The sequence below is a fragment of the Tyto alba genome, unplaced genomic scaffold (genome assembly GCF_018691265.1).
Source record: "Tyto alba isolate M040663 unplaced genomic scaffold, T.alba_DEE_v4.0 Super-Scaffold_17, whole genome shotgun sequence".
In the NCBI taxonomy this organism is placed as follows: Eukaryota; Metazoa; Chordata; class Aves; order Strigiformes; family Tytonidae; genus Tyto; species Tyto alba.
Genome location: NW_024881279.1, coordinates 6,542,276 through 6,561,107, shown reverse-complemented (window position 1 = coordinate 6,561,107; position 18,832 = coordinate 6,542,276). Strand labels below are relative to the sequence as shown.

At 50.7% G+C, this 18,832-nt stretch overlaps 1 protein-coding gene across 1 annotated transcript; it reads right to left on the bottom strand.

Annotated features, from left to right (window-relative positions):
* Window positions 1-856: 856 nt before the first annotated feature.
* WNT8A (Wnt family member 8A) lies at window positions 857-4,557 on the bottom strand. The gene is made up of 6 exons (XM_033006280.2): window positions 4,452-4,557; window positions 4,326-4,359; window positions 3,974-4,112; window positions 2,804-2,929; window positions 2,535-2,677; window positions 857-1,492 (listed from the first exon to the last, which is right to left on the bottom strand). Exons 1-6 carry the CDS (start codon window positions 4,520-4,522, stop codon window positions 932-934), a joined length of 1,074 nt encoding a protein of 357 aa, XP_032862171.1. The 5' UTR covers window positions 4,523-4,557; the 3' UTR covers window positions 857-931.
* Between the last annotated feature and the right edge of the window lie 14,275 nt (window positions 4,558-18,832).

The following is an 18,832-nucleotide window of genomic DNA, read 5'->3' as shown; positions in this document are numbered from 1 at the left end:
AAAAAGCCAATCCTTTTCATTGTGGTGTTTATTGCAAAATACAGTCCAAAATCTAACTCTTTAGGGATACCTTCAAAATATATAGAGAAACGAGATTGTGCTAAGCAATAATACAACTTATTAATAAACAATGTTAGGCATAAAGAATTCTGAATTCTTACCTGCTAAATAATAATAATAAAAAAAAGTAGATGAATTGTAAACTGCTTAATTTTATCCAGTACAAGTACATGAAGCTACTGTCTATTGGGGTCAGGGGTTCTGGTACCAAAATGCAAAATTTAAAAAGGGGGGAGAAAATAAAAATGGGGAGGGGGGAGGAATGGGGGAAAAAATACTGTAAACACTGGCTGTAAACTTATAAAAGCCCTCTAAAGGCTGCAGTCTTTGTAATACACACCATGACACTGCAAAACCTCCTCTCGCATCAGAAAGTGCATAAGTTTTCCACTAGAAATGCTGCCGTGCAGCCGCTGTGCGCGACCGGCCCCCGCGGTGCTCCCCGGGGCTGCCGGGATGGAGCCCCCCCTGCAGCAGGACCTGCTTTTGGCCCCAGCACCCATTCCCACCTCGCTTGTCATCGGGCCGGAGCCCGCTGCTGGAGGTGGCACAAGGGGTTGAGCCCGCCTGAAGAGTGAAATTCTTCCCTCTGTCCGACACATGGATAAAGTGACTCCCACCAAGAAAGAAGCTACTGGTAAATAGTGAGGAAAAAACCCATGGAAGCAAGGAGGAGCGTGGTCCCTCGGCGCCTTGCGCTTCCTCATCCCCCAGCATCGTCCGCAGGAGGCCCCGTCACCTCGCGCGGTGCCCGCTCAGCCCTCTGGACCCCGGGGATGCTCCTTCACCCCCCCGGCTTCCCCAGCTCCGCCGGCGGCTGCCGAGCACGGGGGACACCAAAGCGTCCTCCTCGGGTACCCCCGGCTTCCCTCTATCTCTTATGTCCCTTGTTCCTCCGCTTGATGTGGTTGGGGGCGGCGGCGTCGCGGCGGGCGCAGAAGTGCTTGGCCACCAGCTGCCGGCACTGCTCGCACCGCACCGTGCAGCACCAGTGGAACTTGCAGTTGCAGCTGGCCACCACCTCCGCCCTCCTCTCCTCTACTCGGAGGCCGCACTCGGTGCACAGCCGCCGGCAGCTCCTCCTCTCCCACTGCGAGAGGTTCTTGCCGGTCTGCAGGCACTCGCGGCCCTCGGTGCCGTGGTGGCCCAGGCTGGCGTTCCTCGTGCAGTAGTCGGGAGAGTCCTCCAGGAAGACGAGCTCCGTGGCGTGGACGTGATGGAAGGTCTCCGCCGTGGCCCCGCGGCTGTCGGCGCTGTTGCCGGCTCTCATCCGCCTCTTGTCCATCTCCAGCTTGTGGGCTTGGTCATATTTTAGCTTCAGGTAGTTCCCGATCTCGCGGAACTCGGCGAGCTGGAGCCAGCAGGTCTGGATGCTGCAGCTGCCCGACACCCCATGGCACTTGCAGGCTCGCTTCATTGTGGCTTTCACAGCCTTGGTGGAAAAGGTGGAGAAATTAGGAGCAGCAGAGCGTCAGCATTTAAATCTCAAAATCAGGCTGTATGGCACTTCTAACTCGGGGGACAGTGGGTCAAAAGTGGCTTGTGCTCCACATGACTTCGGGTCCTTCCAAGACACAAGCTGATGCTCTTATTTCAGTTCCTGGAAAACATCTGTCTCTCTTCACTAATTTAAAGGACAGAGATAACAACTGGGCACAAAGGATTGTCTCCAGCCCTTGCAGGTGCTGTTTCTCCGGGCCAGGAAAAAAGCACCTTTGTCGGGTCATGCCCTTCTCATGCCGCTCACCTCGCTCATCGCAGCATCAACCCATCATCCCTCTCAGAGGTTTCATTCAAAACGTGTGAAACTGCTTCAGAATAATCATACCCAGCCTTCCTGCATCTCCTCCAGGCCAAGCACTTCACAGATATTATCTACCTATCTCCCTCTGGTATTTATAAGGTCCCAATCACTGGTATCTATGTGAGATTAAGCCTCGACACACCCTATGAGATAGGTATGTTAAGTGTTGCCATCCTTGTTTTTACAGACAAGGAGGTTTGTGCAAGATGCTGAGAGCCTCTACCAGCCCAGGCGGGGAGCGGGGGGCGAGTCTGGCAGCCAGCTTGCAAGCAGGGCTGGCTCACACCTGGTTTCCCTGGCCAAATAGCTTGGAAATGCATATTGCACTAAAATAAGGCGGTTCTTGCTTTGTTTTACAGACCAGACAAGCACTAGATAAGTATAAAACCTGTGCATTTCTGAATAAGTGGTGTGTGCTAGTAGCTACATTTAATGCATTAGACACAGCTGCAGCAGCCAGGAGTGGGAGCAATGCTTATTGCAGTTCCTTGTGTCCAGTTTTAGGGCCAGATTCTGGCTTTTCTTTTTCTCCCGTGCAAACTATGGGGCCTAGATTGTCACAGAGGGCTGGAGATAGGGACCTGAATGGCCTACCAGACTCTTGGATTTTGTTTTCAATATAGACATTATTATCCTTCTCATTATTATTATTACAATATATCTGACTTACAAGTCTCCCAACTTCATTGTTGTGCAGGTTAATCAGCGCGCGGGTATCATGTCCTGTTTCCAAAGCATCCACAAAGAGTTTGGAAATCCTCTCCCCAAAATCCACGTTGTCACTGCATCCTCCCCAGACCCAGCCTCGGCCACCTGCAAGACAAGACACACGCTAAGCTCAGAACCACCCCGCTGGGCCAAATTCTGCCCTGAAATCCCAGGGGCTGCGTGTGGGGATGGAGAGAGATGATGTCAGCCTGTCTTGAGCCGGCAGCTCACCGACGCGGCCGTTCCTGGAGTCATCGCAGCCGCAGCTCTCGAAGTCTCCCATGCTGCAGTTCCTGGTGAGGGTGTACATGACGCCGGCCGAGCTGATGGCGTGTACAAAGGATGTTTCCCGGGTAGCTGGGGGAGAAGGGAAGAAAAACTGTCACATGCAAACATAGACGTCACTCCTGGTTTATTGGGAATGAAGCTCTCCCGCGCTGCAAAGGTGCAAGAAGGGAAAAAAAAAAAAAAAAAAAAAAAAAAAAGACACAGGCAACCAGTTTTGTGCATAAAGTGCTACTGAAATTACATGCTCATGACTGAAGTCTTTTCAGGCTTCAGCATCAAGATTTTCAGCAATTTGGCATAATATTATGCAGGTGTCCTTGCAGAGGATGGAGTTCCTTGGCAAGAGTAGGATCTTAAGGCAATAGCCCAATCCTGCTCTGGCCAAGGTTAATTATCCCTCCCCTCACCTGGCACTCAGTTTGTCTCTGTCCTTTCCTGCTGCGGGGCGGGGGGGGGGGTGGGGTGGTGGGGGGTGGGTATGTTCTTGCTTTGATCTTGCCTGCTGGGGAAAATCGTCATTGATCTTGTTTCAGTTGGTGGTTGAACCTGTGCTAACAGTTGTCTGCACCCACACTTCTAATTTAGTTTCTTTTTTGGCTTTCCTAACAGATTCAAATAGAGATGCTGTTCTGGGAAAGAAAAAGAAAAAAAAAAAAAAAAAAGAGATTTCTGCTTGTTGAAGTAGACGGTATTGAAATATATCCACAACTTTCTTAAGAAGACAGTTTCTTAGTGCACATTCCCTTTGTCTTTTCTGCACTTATCCCCCCACATTGCAAGCTCAGGTGCCTCCAGCACTGTGCTCCTTGGGATGCTGCGCACAAAGCGGCAGGAGCGAGCCCAGGGAGCAGCACTGCGGGAAGGGCCGGGCTCTAGCCTAGCACGGATAGAGACCCAGAGAGAGCCGGGGGTTCTGAGAAAAATGTTAGCATTGTTTATTACACTAATTAATACAAATAGAGAAAAACAACCATGATTTCTGGGGACACCAAAGCCCTTCCCCATCGGTCGGTTTAATTAGCAGCACCAGCTCCCTTCAGAGCGCATCCCGGCTCGTAGCCGAAGGCATCCCGGGACGAGGATGCTGGTGCTGGCAGGGAAAGGTGCACTCACCGCTGCGGAGCCGGTTGTGGGTGGAGAGCTGCAGGGCGCTCTCGGGGCAGTTCCAGCGCTCCCACCCAAACTGGAACTTGCACTCCTCCATCCCACTGTGCGCCCCGGCCGCCACGCTGCTCGAGTATGTCAGGTAAGCCTGGCATGGGAAACAGCAGGGTTAAAACCCACTGTGTTTTACCATTTATCAACGAAAACAGGCATAAATGGTTTGTGAGTCCTTTCCCTCATTACTCGGCAGGACTTGGAGACAATATTCTCTGGGAAATCGGGTTCCTTGGAAGAGTCCTATTTCCCATTTGCAAAACAAAATTGCTCTACTTAAATTCCTCATAGTCTGTGTGTTAATTACCTTAGGTCCTGTCATCAGAAAGTTATTCACAGACCTGAAACAAAGAAAAGAAAATGAATCCTGGAGTTTACCACAGGCTGAAGAGCATCCCTAAAAAAATGGCCTTTCCGCTGAGTTGGACCCTACCATGCTGCTGCGTGGAGAACGGCACCGTAGACCCCTGCGAGGGAGAGGATGAGGAAGGTGCTTCTCTTCATGGCTGTCACAAGGAGCAGGGTTGGATCCCTTTCGCTGATCCGTAGCTCTCTGCACCGCAGGTCCCCGAGTGGGCAGGGCCGCTTCCCTCCGCTCCTTCCCAAGGTGAGCTATCGGGATGGAGGAAAGCTGCAGGAACCTACAGCCCTGATATTTATAAGGTGAAGTTGTGAATAGTCAAAACCCCCCATTCATTTGCTACCCAATGACTTAATGTGGTAAAAAAGCTCCTGCTCCAATGGGTGACAAGGAACCGCCTAAGGTTGCACTTCAAAAGGCGGCGCGGTGTCCCTGGGAGCGGGATGGTCTGAAGGAGAGCAAACTTCCCTAACAATGGGAAACTTTTAACTCTCTTCCCCACCACCAGCCATCCCTTTCTCTTGGACTCAAGTCCGCTTGCCTTCTCCTTTTCATCCTCTGCTTGCCAGCGGAGGCTCAGTCCCTGCGTCCCTCCGAAATAACAAGCTGATGCATTTCTATAGTTCCTCTGCTATCTGCCCTGCTCCCTCCTATGAGAACTCCCTGAGGGGTTTTAACAACCGTTCTGTAAAGATCTATAGGGGATAGACCTCCCAGGTCTTCTTGATTTGAAGAGATGCGTTTAACGGCGGGGCTTTTTACCCTCCTTGCCTCTTTATGATGAAAGTTTCTGCATTTCCATCCTGATAACAGTGTGCAGGACTCGGGAGTGTTTGGAAATCTCTCTAATTTACGCGGCTGCAGCTTGGGAACACTGTGTGAATCATTTATGTGGTTTGCTCCCTGCTCCAACGCTGTAATTAGGGGAACAGTTTTCTGGGGTTAGTAATTTCCCTATGGTGAAGGCTGCCGCATCAGAAGCCTGGCTGCTTGCTGGCTCTGCAGGCAGGAGCGCTGCCCGTACCCCCTGAGCGGGGCGAGGGGCCTCCACCACTGCCGAGCCATGGGCTGTGCTCAGGAAAGGAAAATCCTTATCAGAGGAAACCCAAAAATGTCTCTTAATAGTTATGGCCAACATCATGAAGGGCTGTAAAGGCCTGTAATGCTCTGGATGGAGCAACAGTGAGATGGTGTTTGTGGAAACTTCTTGGTCTGTTTTCCTGTGGGTGAATGGTCCCAGTTGGGGGCTGGCTCACCCTGGGTGGGGATCCTGCCTGCTGAGCGGGGCAGTGTGGGTGCTTAGCCCCAAAGCAGTGCTGTGCTATGCCAGCAGTGCCAAGCAGCCCCCCGGCTCTGCCAGGCACTGCCCCGTGGCACAGGGGTGCAGCATCTGGCTCCAGGGCAGGGCAGAGGTGCTTCCCTCCTCCTCCTCCTCCTCTTCCTCCTCCTCTCAGCTCCCCAGCTGACCCCTGTGTACATCCATCTCCTGGCGTTAACTGCTGCTGCTGCAATGGGACTCAGGAAGGGGCTGCAAATGTGAGGTTCAAGGAAACCACGCGTGGCACCGGGGGGGCTGTGCCACGGGCAAAAAGGGCCACGCAGGGATAAACCCCATCTTTGCACCTGGGCGAGCAGCTGCAGCCAGCTGCACCGCAGTCGGGCAGGAGGCTGCACCTTAAGTGAGTTTTCCAAGTACTTTGCTGTCTTGCCACGAGATGCATGAGGGTGTTGCAAAGCCAGCATCCTGCCCTGGGGTTGTACGCATCGCGGCACTGCATCTCTGACCTGTGGGTCTATCGGCTCAGGTCCCAGCAGGCTGGGGGGCTGTCGCTCCTCTCCCTCCTTTCCAGGAGCAGGCAGAGGAGCACCTCTGGTGCAGAAAGCACCGGGACTCTCCCTGTCCTGCTGCCCGTCAGCACGTCAGCGAGCGGGAGGAGAACCCTCTCCCTCCAGACCCTGTGGAAGGGAAACCTGGAGTCAGTTGGGCAAAGCCGCAAAAAACTGTTCGTAGCCAGAGGATTAAAATTGCAGATTGGTTGAAAAGCAGGGATGCAAAATACCTTCCAAGTGAGCACAAAGCTGGTGTAGTCCTGCCAACATGGCAAAACCCTCTGTGAGTCAGCATTTTAATCATTACCATCCCGAACAGATCCTACTTGTTAGAGCTGTCAAAGGACAATTACTGGGAATAAAGTGTTTCCCATGTATCAGTGAAGTTCATTGATTAAAGCCCTTGCATACGGTTTGGAAATCTGCCGTGCATTTTCTATATGTACACAGGTAATTTTGGGGTTTGTGTCTGGCTGTCCCTGGGGGCATATTGATTTTTTTTTTCCCCTTGTCTGAGAGAGCTTGTACAGCTACAAAAAATGTTGGCATGTCTGCTCTGTCAGTTCACACATGATATTCCTATCACACGCCAGAAGAATAACAACGTCTCTGGGCGTGAAGCTCTGCCGCGAGCAGTCGCTGCAGTTGGCAGGATCACCCAGCTATTTGCCTGGGCTATTAAAAATGTCCTTTCCAATTAAAGTCACAGGGATCTTAAAAGTCACTTGTAACGTTGTCACTTACGCTAGTTGTCAGCAAACAAAGCAGCGTGCTGAGACAAGCCTTCCCGCATTGCTGCAGTGTTTTTCTGCATTTACAGCTCGGTCCTGGCAAGCGGGAGCCAGCGTTTCTGCGGGGTCATCCAGCCCGGCAGACCGATGGGACTGCGGCAATCCCAGTCATATCGCTGCTGGACATTCCCACCTTAGGCAAAAGCAGACTTTGGTCTTGCTCTGTTAATAGATTTTACACTTATAGAGCACTTCATACAATGTTCTTGCAGTAAAAGAGATTAAATACAGCTGCTTCTGTTAACAGTTGGGTAAACAGAGGCACAGAGACAGCTGGTCTGGAGATCTCAGGGTAAATCAGTGGCAGAGCTGGGCTGGATGTAGCTGTTTGGAAGCTGATTTTGGTGCTTTGCTCCGTACATTGCTGGGCATGTGTGGGCGAAGCCCGGCTGGGCTCCGGAGGGCTGCGGGGCTGGGTGCTCCCCCACCACTCCTGAGAAAAGCCCACTGGTCACAGCCTGGGTCACCTGTAGGTCCCATCTGTGAAATGATGCCAAAGGAGTTTCCCTTTGGTTTTCGTACCTCCTAGAAGCTTGGTTTTGGTTTGGTCTTGAATGAGGGAAAAAGCGAAACAACACAAAACAAAAACCAAACAACATCTGAAAGGAAAATTCTGTTGAATTTACCTGGCTATGCAGCAAATGAAGTGTCAGTCATCCTGGGCAGCCTCAGATCTCGATATGAGCCATGAGCTGCCTGGCACGGTGACACCATGGGAGTCTGCAATGGCTCCATGCGCTGTTGCGGGGCCGGCTGTTTGGAAAGAGGTGTCCTGAGTGTCAGCTGGAGCCCCTTGGCTTTACTGCTAGAATGTTGGTGTTTTGTTTCTTATTTTCTTGCTATGAGACCAAACAGCCGGTGCTTTTCACAGGATGATTGAAATCCTAAAATATTTTGGTATTTGTCCCCAGTCAAGAGATAGTAATAGTATATACAGCCCCATGCACCCATAAAACCCTCTTCACATCAGAATATGGGTTTTAAGGGAAGGCAGACAAGAGATAGATCTGTTTATGTAAGTGCCACACACTCTGCCAGGCGGCAGGTCCCGCAGGGACAGGCTCTCTGCTTGTTGGGACACCGAACCCCATGGCTGGGGACAACAGGAAAATAAAGCACAGCCCACTTGCTAAATTGTCATCAGCAGGTGACACATTCAGACCCCTAGCGTCAAATCCTGCATTGCTGGCTTTGTAACAATAAAAATCCACCTGGGTAATTAGAAAGCCACCCCCTCACTGGCAAGGCGGAGGATGTTTTATGGTGCTCTCCCACACCGCTCGCCCCAGGAAGCCACCCGAGCCCCTGCGGGCGATGCCACGTCCTTGCTCTGTGCACAGCCAGCCACTCAGCAAAGGGGACGTGTCCCTTAGCTTCTAAATGCTCCATCATAGAGGACTGCAGCTGTAGGGCAATCCTCCTGCATGCTCAGCTCTATGCAGAAGTTGGTTATTGTTTTTGTTTTTGTTTTTTTAGTTTTCCTGACTTTCCCGTATGAGGGAAAATATGTTCCTGTTGCTCTGCCTGCTGCACAGTCCCTCATGGGCTGCTGCAGTTCCCAGCAGGAGCAAACACTGGCAGGACCCGAGCCCTGGACCTGGCAATGCTGGTGGGAATTTTGCCTGTCTGATGAATATGTTTTGATTAATGAATGGTAATTGAGGATGGAGGTGCAACTAAAATCAGGTTTTATGCCACACCTATCCCATGGACTTAATCCTTCTCATTCCTATTTTGGCACATAGTTAGAAGTGGCCTGATGTTCACTGAAAAAAGGCTACAATGCCTAACAGTGACAGTTTAGGGTGTGCTTTCCTAGTGACAAAATCATCCCAAGAAGTTCCTGTCTCCTGCCTGCCTGCAGCATTTTATTCCCCCTCTGTTGTACCAGTGCAACCAGTTTCTCTGTTTTACTTTTAATCCTGATTCCCAAGACAGCCTCATGGGCGGTGTGATGGGGTGAGCAGTGAACTTCATCAGAGAGGCCGGGACCGAAGCAAGTCCAAGGTAAGCGGCTCTGCTAGTGAAGGAAACACATCCTGGAATAGAATACAGGACTGTCAGGACCCTAAAAGCAGAATCACAGGAGGCTCCAGGTTGCACAGTTTGGGCTTTACATCTTTTGGTTCCAGGAAGCAAAAAATTTAGTTTTGGAACCAAGTTCTGATTGTATCAGCCACAAGCCAGCTGGAGACACAGACGCTTCCCAGCAAGGGCTGCCAAGGTGATTTGGGAAGAGTGTGATGCCCTGATGGGGGTCACAGAAATGGCCCCCGGGGTCTGTGTGCACAGGTTGTTGCGTTTAGGCTAGAAAAGAGAAGATGGAGCAAAGGAGGGAGGAAACCCCTCTTTTTTTCCATCAGCAAGAGGCAGAGCAAGGGGCTCAAGGGGGAGATTTAATTTGCTGTGGCCTCAACATGAGTCAGGAATGAGATGGGCGAGCGTGGCCCTGCCGTGGCGGTGGGGGGGACAAGCTGGGTGGTGGGTTGGGGCTCCTCCAGCCTGACTGGCAGCTCCTCTGCTCGCGGGGGCAGGGGCTGGAGGGGGGGTGTTTGCCCTGCGAGCGGCAGTGCCCCTTTCCCTGGGGAAAGCTCCTTGCTGATCCCCAGATTCCCAGATCCCCAGATTCCCACGCCAGCCCCGGATCCCAAGAGCCATCCCCTGGCACCGGGGCGCGGAGCTGGGCGGCTTGCCTGGCGGGGATGGCTGCTCGTCGGCACGGGGCGAGCAGGGAGGGCTGCAACCCCTGGCCAGGGTGTCTGCGGGAGTGTTCGAGACAGCAACAGGAGCCAAGCTGGGATGTTGCTCATGGGAAGACCAAGGCTATTTCACTTGCGAGCAGATAAAGCGCATTTCTTCCCCTTCCACCCCCTGCGTTTGCATTGCGTATTTAAAAGCTGTATTTTTCCATTATCTTCTCACTCCAGTGACTTCCCCACTCCGCTCCTAAGCCTCTGTGTCCCTGTTCTCTCCCATTTCCAGACTCCCAAAGGCAGCTCCCTTGCCCTCCCAGCATGGGGGCAATGACCACATGAGCCTGCAGAGCCAAATGTCTCGACAAACCCTCTGGCACGTCCCTCTGCGGAGGCGGCAGCATCCCCTCTGCGCTGTGAAGGGAGGTCACATCTTCTGCCCCAAACTCTCCCAGCCCTTCCAGTGGAGCAAAACTTTTCCTTGCTGAGGATCTACCCCTGGAAAAGGGCTGTTGTGGGGCTGTTGGTCCATCCTGGCTGAGTTTCCTAAATCCCAGTCATTACTCCACACCTCTGCCTCCACAGCACCTGAAAATGATGCAAAGCTACTTTTGGGCAACGACATGTCTGAACACAGTTCTGCCACATCTCGAGCTGCCCTGAAAAGTGGGGCAGAGTAAAACACCCACATTCAGATCAACCTTCAGATCTCAGCAACTCCCAAAAAGACTCAGCTGCCGGTCGGCCCTGGAGAAGCAGCTCCATGACCTGATCAGCCTCACCTCACCTGCCTCCTTGAGGTGTGTCCTTCAAAGCCTACAGGGCTGTTTACACAGCAGCATTATAAAGTAGGGACAAGTGTTTTGTTTTTCTCTCCTTCTTTAAAGGAAGTGTCATGCAAAACGGTGTTAGTGCAGCAGATAGGTTACTGCCTGGGCATCTGCATGAGGGGAACAGATCTCTGTCCTGGCAATGTGTCACCTCAGCAGATAAAAGCTTGTCCAGGAAGAGATTGGGCACTTGATATGGAGGAAAATTATCACCTCCTTCTTAATCATTCCTGGCCAAACTCAAGTTAAATTAACTGATTACAATCTGGGTCATGTGGTGCTTCCCAGCCTTTCCCAGCGTGGTTCCTCGCACTGTCACTTCGCGACTGTGGCTCTGTCACCCCTCCTGTCCCCCATCCACTTCATGTCATGGGGAAAAGATTAAGCCCAAAGATCTTTCTGAGCTGGAGGATACGTGTGATGGTGCTGGCTGTGTCTGGTACACTGAGTGTGGGAGGTTTTGAGACTTGCAGAAGAAAACGGTGATTTAAGCTACAAATACTTCCTTAAAACTCATCTTTATTTCTTTGGACAGAGGTGATTCTGGATGCACAAAGCTAAGGCTTCCTCTGGGGGATCCCGGGCCAAAGAGTAACTTTAAAACCACTTTGAGTCTTGTTGGGAAAAACAAAGTGAGGAGAAAAGTTGTTTCTGGCATGTGCTTTGCCCCACAAAGGCAGTGGGGACCCTGCACAGCTTGGGGGGCTCGCTCCCCCCATGGTTCCCGCTGCAGCTCCAGCAGTTTGCTCTCCTCCCCCCAAGGAAGCTTTTCTTGCCTTGCCTGTCTTTTCACAGGCGTCGAGCTGTGTATTTTCATTTCTTAATGGAGCGGGGCATTGATGTCATGTTCATATGTACACTTTAATCAGTCTGTGGATGAAGGCAGTGCCGTGCATTTATTAACCTTTGCGGTGGGAGGAGACATCTCCAGTGTTACCTGAGTTCAGAGTGAGGTGACAACTCATGGCAAGGTCTCTGGCTTGAGTAAACCAGTTTTAAGCCTTTACTGTTTGGTTTAAAGTTGACCCAATGAGAAGGCATAAGGTGGGGATCTGGCTCACTGGTCTGTCTTGTCAGCATCCTCCAGGCATGGAGGTCCGTTAGGACCCTCTGTAGGCTGAATTTCTCCCAGTGACACCCTTTGAAAACAGACTTCCTTGATCATATTCCCCCCTGAAAAGCCTGAACCAAGGTAGTTTTGGAGGCATCTTTGCCCAGTCCCTTTGAGGATGAAAACAGCACATTTTTCATCCCTTAATTCAGAGAGGGTGGGAATGGAGCAAAACCTACAATGCTGGGATCAAACATAACAGTGCATCGTAGCATGAGCAGAGGGTGCAGCAGCTGGTGAGGATGCTCACTCAGGATGATGATGTCCCCTGGGATGATGATGTCCCCGGGGCAGTGTCCCCCACAGGCTGGTGATGAGGCTCCCCCCTGTGGGATGTCCCTGCACCACACACCCATCCCAGCTTGTCCCAGATGTCCAGTGGCACTTGGGTGGCCAGTGGACACGTATGGAGGGGACAGGCTTGCAAAACCCTCTCCCATCTAAGTAGCTCAAGCAGCAGCTGGGATAAAAGCCACCCAGTGATCCCGCCTGCCGCAACAACATCTAGTGACTTTTTGATGTTCGTTGCTCAAGTTGGCTGGCCCATCCCTGGGGTTTTGAGGCTGTATGGATGATAAAAAAAAATAGCTGTATTGTGGCTCTGTGGTTCATCTGGCTGCGCTTGGCATGAGGAGGAGCTGTATTTTAGCAAAATGTCCTTTCCGGGCCAGGAAAGCTTGTCTGCACACAACTATTGTGAAATAACAGAGACCACATTTGGGGACTCTGCACTGCACCGGCCTTCTGCTGCCTGTGTGATGGGAGGGGGGCTGCCCAGGCGCCTCTTGTGCACGTTGGTCTCGCCGCTCCCAATTTACACGTGGTGAAAAGGTGTAATGGGATGATGAGACTTGCTCAAAGGGAGAGGCCCGGAGCATAGTTTTCCTAAATCCTGCCTGGTTCACTTCCCTGGCAGCCCACCTCGCTTAAATCATGGTGTGGTCGGCATCATTAATGTATATTAACTGCGGGGTAGGTCTGGTGCTGCCGGTCCTGAACACGGGCAGGTCGGGCTGGAGGCATCTGTTGCCTGGGGGAAAACCTGGCCCTGCTCCTGTCCGTGTTCTGGTTCCTACCTGGTTTATGCAGGAGTTAGCAGTGCCCGAGGGGTTAATCTCATGGCTCAGTAAATTGCCTTTCTGAGGGGTTTGAGGGTGGCACCATCCGGTGAAGCAGAACCCCTTCCCAGGGACTTGGTGCACGCTGAAGCAGAGACCAAAGTCATCAACAGGTATTGCCGGTCGGTGCATTTACCCTGTTATAGAGAGAAATAGTGTCCCTGCCATTTGAGCATGACTCTGAGATTTATATTTTTTTCGCCCATTCTGAATACTGAGTGCTGTTTCAGGTTAAGTTCTTTTATTTCCTCCTTAGCCATGCACCACTGAATGCTTCAGAACTCAAGTTTATAAAATCAGGTAGGTTAAAGCCTTATTAGTCCTTTGTAGAGCTAGAAAATAAATGAAGCTGGAGTCAGCACTGTGAGGAGCCAACGCTCACGTTGAGGCAGCTCCTGTTTGAAATAGTCTTCAATTATCTATTGTGAACAAGGAGGCAGATTCCCATGGCCGATACAGCCACGCTGGTGTCCTGACATTTCCAATTCCCTGGGTATTCATGAAACACGTTAAAAGAGAAGTAAAATTAAATTGGAGCCTCGGCTGTGCGCATTGCGCTTGGGACGTTAAAGCAGTGTGCTAATAAAATGGTGTCAGAGGTATGTTAAAACAGAGGTGCGATGATTTTCAGGTGGGTGCGTTAGAAGAGGTGACACAGTGTGGACCCAAGCAGGGCAGCACACCCATGGAAGGGAGCACCACGCCATGCCGTGCCGTGCCACACCAGGCCGTACCATGCCATGCTGCCCCGGGGTTGCCCTGTGGCTGGGGGATGTCTGGGCAGAACCGTGTCTAACGTGTTGACACGTAAATGCCCACTCACCCACACTGGGAGCACTTTCCTGCAGGTTTTCCCTACTCTGAAGCCCACTGTAGAGCAAACACAACCCTTTGCTACGTGACCGAGATGTGAGGGGCACTGGGTGGGCAGGAACAGTTCTCCAGTGGTGCCCGCAGCCTTCCCGCGCCGAGGATAATATCATTTTAGCTGCCTCTGGCTTAGTCTGGATTGATGCCACCAAAGTCGTCAGAGTTACTGGGGATGTCTACCAATGTGGGAGAACTGCACCTGGCACAAAAGTTGTTTGACACCTTCTCCCTCTGAACACCTTCACTCCTTGCTACCCTTGCCAGTACCAGGGGAGGGCTGTGCCAGAGCTGATGTGCGGTGGGTGATGGCTGGAGCTGGCACAAAGCAGCACCGTGGGCTTGGCTTACCCAGCTCCCACTGAAATAGGAGCCTGGACAGGACAGAAATAAAATGGTATAAGTCAGGAGGAGTGGTGGGGAGGCTGGAGCTATTATAAAGTCATTATGGAGCTATTATAGCGCTAATAGCTATTGCTTCTCCTGCTCCCTGGAGAGGAGGGTCCCAGGAGCGATGCTGCTGCCCCAGGGCATCCCTGCTGCCTCCATCCCCTGCTCCGGGGCTCAGCCCCACACAGGTATGCCTTCAGCCAAGGCATCTCTTGGCTGATTTCTCATTGCTAAATGAAACGTGTGATCTAGGATCCGCACACGTGTTTATGTAACACTTTGAGGTGGTAACTCTGGTGCTAGGAGGGATGCGGGGACCAGCTGTGACCTGGGGTAGCTCCCATGATGAGACAGAAAAAGAAAAACCCAATTCTTCTCTCTGAGAAGGAGAATTATTTCCAGAATCACAAGAAAACAAAGCAGACCGAGAGGGATTATTTTCCCCAAACAAGATGCTGTTTGAAAACACCCACTTGGAGTCACACATCATTTTTTTCCTCCCTGCTTGTTGCAACTTTGCCAAATTCAAAAATTTGATACTGAGTTGGCCTCTAAATTCATAAGACCATCTTAAAATTCCTGAGATTGTTGTTTTATTTTGAGAAATCTCATTCTTTTTGTTCACTGCCTACTGCTGGAGCCCTAAAAGACCCCATTTTCACATGCCTCTTTGACCACATTGGCTAGAAACCCCCTTTTGCTCCCTCCTCCACTCGCTTTTTTCCTGATTCTCCATCAGCTGAATGAGCTCTGGAGCCGGGCTTCAAAGCAAACATGAAGTGTTGGGAGATTTGCAATTGATGGTAGGAGTTGTCAAGAGCTGTTGTCAGCACAGCATACAAGATGTGCGTGAACGATCCCCAGCAACTGTTCCTTCCCAAGCCAGCTCTTCTGACAAGACAGAAAGCACACGGAGCCGCCTTTCCCGGCACAGATACCCGCCTCAGAAGATGAAACGAGAGCTTACCCTGCTGTCAGTTTGAGCGGCGTTGGGTTTGAGCTGGAGAAACACCCCCGCACACGCACACACCTGCTCCCACACACTCTGGCTCAGCCCCAACCATCCCCGCGCTGCGTTTCACATACAAGGCTGAGCAGGTTTTGATGCCGGGACACGTCTCAGTGCCCAGGATCAGGCTGGGACGGCCGGAGCTCGGTGGGGACCAGGGGACCTGCTGGGTGGGAGCAGGTGGAGCTGGCTGCCCGTGCCCGGGCTCCGGGAGGACACAGCAGCTTTGTTTGCCTGTGTGTGGTGTGGGAGGCTCCCCCAGCTTGGCACCAGAAGGTTAGTGCTTTTTAAAAGACTATTGTTTTCACCCTGTGTTTTTGGAAAAACAAGGGGGGAGCTGGGCAGAGGCACGAGACAGGCTGGCTTCTTCTGCCCCGAGTTTCTGCTGCCGTGGGCACCCCCTCGCCTGTGCTCCCAGCCCCCCGACCTTCTCCTTCCCACGTGGCTGCAGCTCAGCCCCCTGATCCCAATGACCTTGTGTTCCCTCACATCTCTCCCTTGTTTCTTCCCCTGTTGTTCACTTGGTAGAAGAGGTCTCTGCTGTGTCAAGGAGCACCACCACCAGCAGAGCACAAACACACAAAGGTGTTTCCCCAAAGCCAAGACTTCTCCAGCCTTGGCCTTACATGTGCATCTCAGTTTTCGTTGTGGTAAACGTGGCCAAAGCCAATTGCCCTCATCGCTTCAGAGCTGGACCTAAAGATTCACTGTGAGATGCCTCAGTAACCATGGGGTTAATGGCCCAAATAAGAGAGAACATCCAAATATAGTTGGAAAAAAACCCCACATGTGCTTTGTGACTTGGTCTGTGGTATCTGAGCTGGGATCAGCAGGATCTCCAGGGAGTTTTAGCTGGGCTCCAACTGAGATACAACACACATGTGCCTTTTTCCTAGGAGAGTGAGGTTTAGGGTTTGTCCTCCCTGGCTCTCACTGTAATAAAATGACTGCCTAACAAGATTTATTGAATCAATGAAGTTCTGTATAATAACGACAAGAATGCAGATTTCCTCTGCTCAGCCAGGGCTTGCTGCAACTGTGCAGAGCAATTAGAGGTGACTCACAGGGGCAGGTGGACTTGGCCAGGATCCCAGGAGGGATGCAGGTTGCAAGATTGGCTTCATGGTGATGCCAAGAAAGCGAGTGTTTATTTGCATATAATGATTTTTTTGTTGTAACTGGATTAGCATGGAAGGTGTTTTTTCTTTGGAGGAGTTGCAAGGTAACGTCTCGTTATGTAAAGAATCCAAGCAGCAAAGGGCTGTTGCTAATTGGCAAAAGTATTTAAGTTTCCCACCTGAAGCTGGTTGAGTTTCCTGATCAAGTTGCCTGCAGACCAGGTGCTGACCAGCATGGAGACTGGGGAAGGACTTTAGCTCCTGGAGTGGGTGGCTGTCAGTGAGCCTCAGCGCTGGAGGATGCTCTTCCAGGGAGTGAAGGTCAGGAGTAGGTTAACACCCAGAAGGTGTTTCCTAGGAGTGGCCAAGGTGTTTGGTTTGGCTTGTAGTTCCCTTACAATGGCAGGAACAAATATTTCCTTAGTATAATGATTAGAATGATGAAAATTCACTGTCCCAGCCTTAAATTATGAGCAGCTTCCTGGTCCGTGTCCCCAGCTTGCCCCACAGATAAGGGCTGTAATGCTCTTTGGCTAAGATAACAGGGAGCCAGACCTGTCCCAGCTCTTGACAAATTTTATTTTCATGATCCAGTTCCTGAGCTGAAGTGGTTTCACACAGCAGCAGAGAGGGACACTTCTCAAATTGGGGTACTGTAACTACACGTCTTTGACTTTAAAACTCTCTATACTGCTAATGGTGAAAGAAGCAGTCTCCAGACCCTGCCGTAAAGCCTGCTCCACCTGGGGTAGGGAGTGAAGAGTGGGAAGATCGGGCCTTTGACCCTCAGGAGTTGTTCCTGGTGTGCAGCCTCCGCGTATGCTGTTGTGCTCTACAGGTTTTGCAGTCGGATCCAGGGGTGGGGAACTTGGCTAAAGCGTTTCTTGTCTGTGTAGCCTTTTCAGTGGGGTGAGACATGTGAATAAAAGCCTTGAGACTTTGGGTTTATGGTGTCAGGCTTCACATTCAAACAGCTAAATTAGGAGAAGGTTCTGTGGGGGCAGTGAGCCTTGCAGTGGCAGCGGGAGCAGCTCCCAGCCAAGTGCTTGGACAAATTTGGTATCTCCAGAGCTGTAGACAGTGCTCTGGTCTCTCACATCACTCCTTAGAGCCACACTGATAATCCTTTGTATCTGTGCAAACGTGAGAGGAGAATATCTCTGTTGTTTTCTTGCTCTGGCCAGACCTTCCTTCCCTTCTTCCTGCAACGTGCAGGCTTGAGGACATAACCCAGACCTTGAGATTCTGGGAGTACTTGGGGGCACAGACACCAGCCACTGGCTTAGTCACACCAGAGAGGTTTTTGGTGATTTACAGTGTATTGTGCTGAGTGAGTTGGCAGATGCTCTGAACTGGCAGAGAAGGAGGGACATTGTCATGTGGAATGAAACAGTCTCCTGGCAAAAAAAAATAAAAAGGAGAAAGTCTATGTGGGCTTACCCACTGAGCGCAATATGGTGCTTAAAAATCATCCTATAGGAAGTAATGGATAATCTGGTTTAACAGTATTAACTATATGAGTTTCCGGTAGGTGTTGCTGCTCTAAGTGTGATCTCTGAACGCTTTCTCTGTGAAGGAACTGCCATCAAAGCAGATATTTAAATAATGTCAAAGGCTCTTTGACTCTGAAGTGTGCAGGAGTGAGGAGAGGGCATGAGTCACAAAGAAAATAGCACTGTTTTCCTTGTTGCTCAACTTTTCACATTCTTCACCTTTGAAATAATAATGAGTATTAATAAATCCAGCAGACCCTGAAAACTTCCCTTAGAGTCAGGTGCCAATGGGAATGAGGTCCTCAAAGGACAATGTGCAAAAAAACTTGGTCGTGAAAAGAAAACAGTAGCACTGTTGAGCTGATGAGTAGTGATTGAAACAGCAATCTTGGCCCTTTGTATAGCACTGACATTAAGGAAGTTCTAACCGAAATCACTAGTCCTGTATGCTGTGTGTTTTCCCTTGGTCTATTGGCCACCTCTGTTCACTTTTCATTGCCACTGAAAGTCATCCATCTTGTGCCTACACTGCTATTGTTTAATTACAGTTCTGACTATTTACATTAAATCTTGAGTGTCAAACAACCCTTAAGTAAATGAGAGCTTTCTAAACACCACCACAACCTTTTGCTCCTGTTTTCTGAAGCCTGTAGAACAGTTTCTACTTTGCCTTATGCAGGTATAAACCTAGAGTAACCCTGTTGAAGTACACAGAATTTTTCCTATTTCACAGCGCAAGTAAGCTCAAGCAGAAGCTCCAGGGACAGCAGTTTATATTCCCAGAGTAAGCACTTGTTTTTCTAATATGATTGCAAATTAATTCCAGAGATAATGTGATACCATGTAATTGAGAGTCCCCCGAGCTGGTACCAGAGCCTATTTTTGCTGAGCCCTCTGCAGATCAGCGAGGATGTTATTGCACCACCAGTAATGAAGATTTAAGGAGTCCTTGCTTGCTTTGAAGGTTTGTGTCCTACACCCCTGTGCTACAGAAGGTCTTTCTCTCATCCCAGAAAATCAGTGCAATAATAAATTATTTCCTTTTCACACTTTCTTGCATTCCTATATTGCTTGATATTAGATGGGCCAAAGGCTATGTGTGCTGCAGTTGTCCCAAAGTTGATGGGATCTTGGCAGGATAAGCAGAGAAAAAAAGCTGTGGAGATGGTACTGCAGCCCTTCTCCCATCTGGGATGCTAATTT

What these genes read in the sequence shown, in the direction of transcription:
- WNT8A (XM_033006280.2), bottom strand. Translation starts at nt 4,522, where the DNA reads ATGAAGAGAAGCACCTTCCTCATCCTCTCCCTCGCAGGGGTCTACGGT. An exon ending in CCACAACCGGCTCCGCAGCG is followed by an intron (nt 2,930 to 3,973) that starts GTGAGTGCACCT and finishes CTTCTCCCCCAG; the next exon opens with CTACCCGGGAAACATCCTTT. An exon ending in ACAATGAAGTTGGGAGACTT is followed by an intron (nt 1,493 to 2,534) that starts GTAAGTCAGATA and finishes TTTTCCACCAAG; the next exon opens with GCTGTGAAAGCCACAATGAA.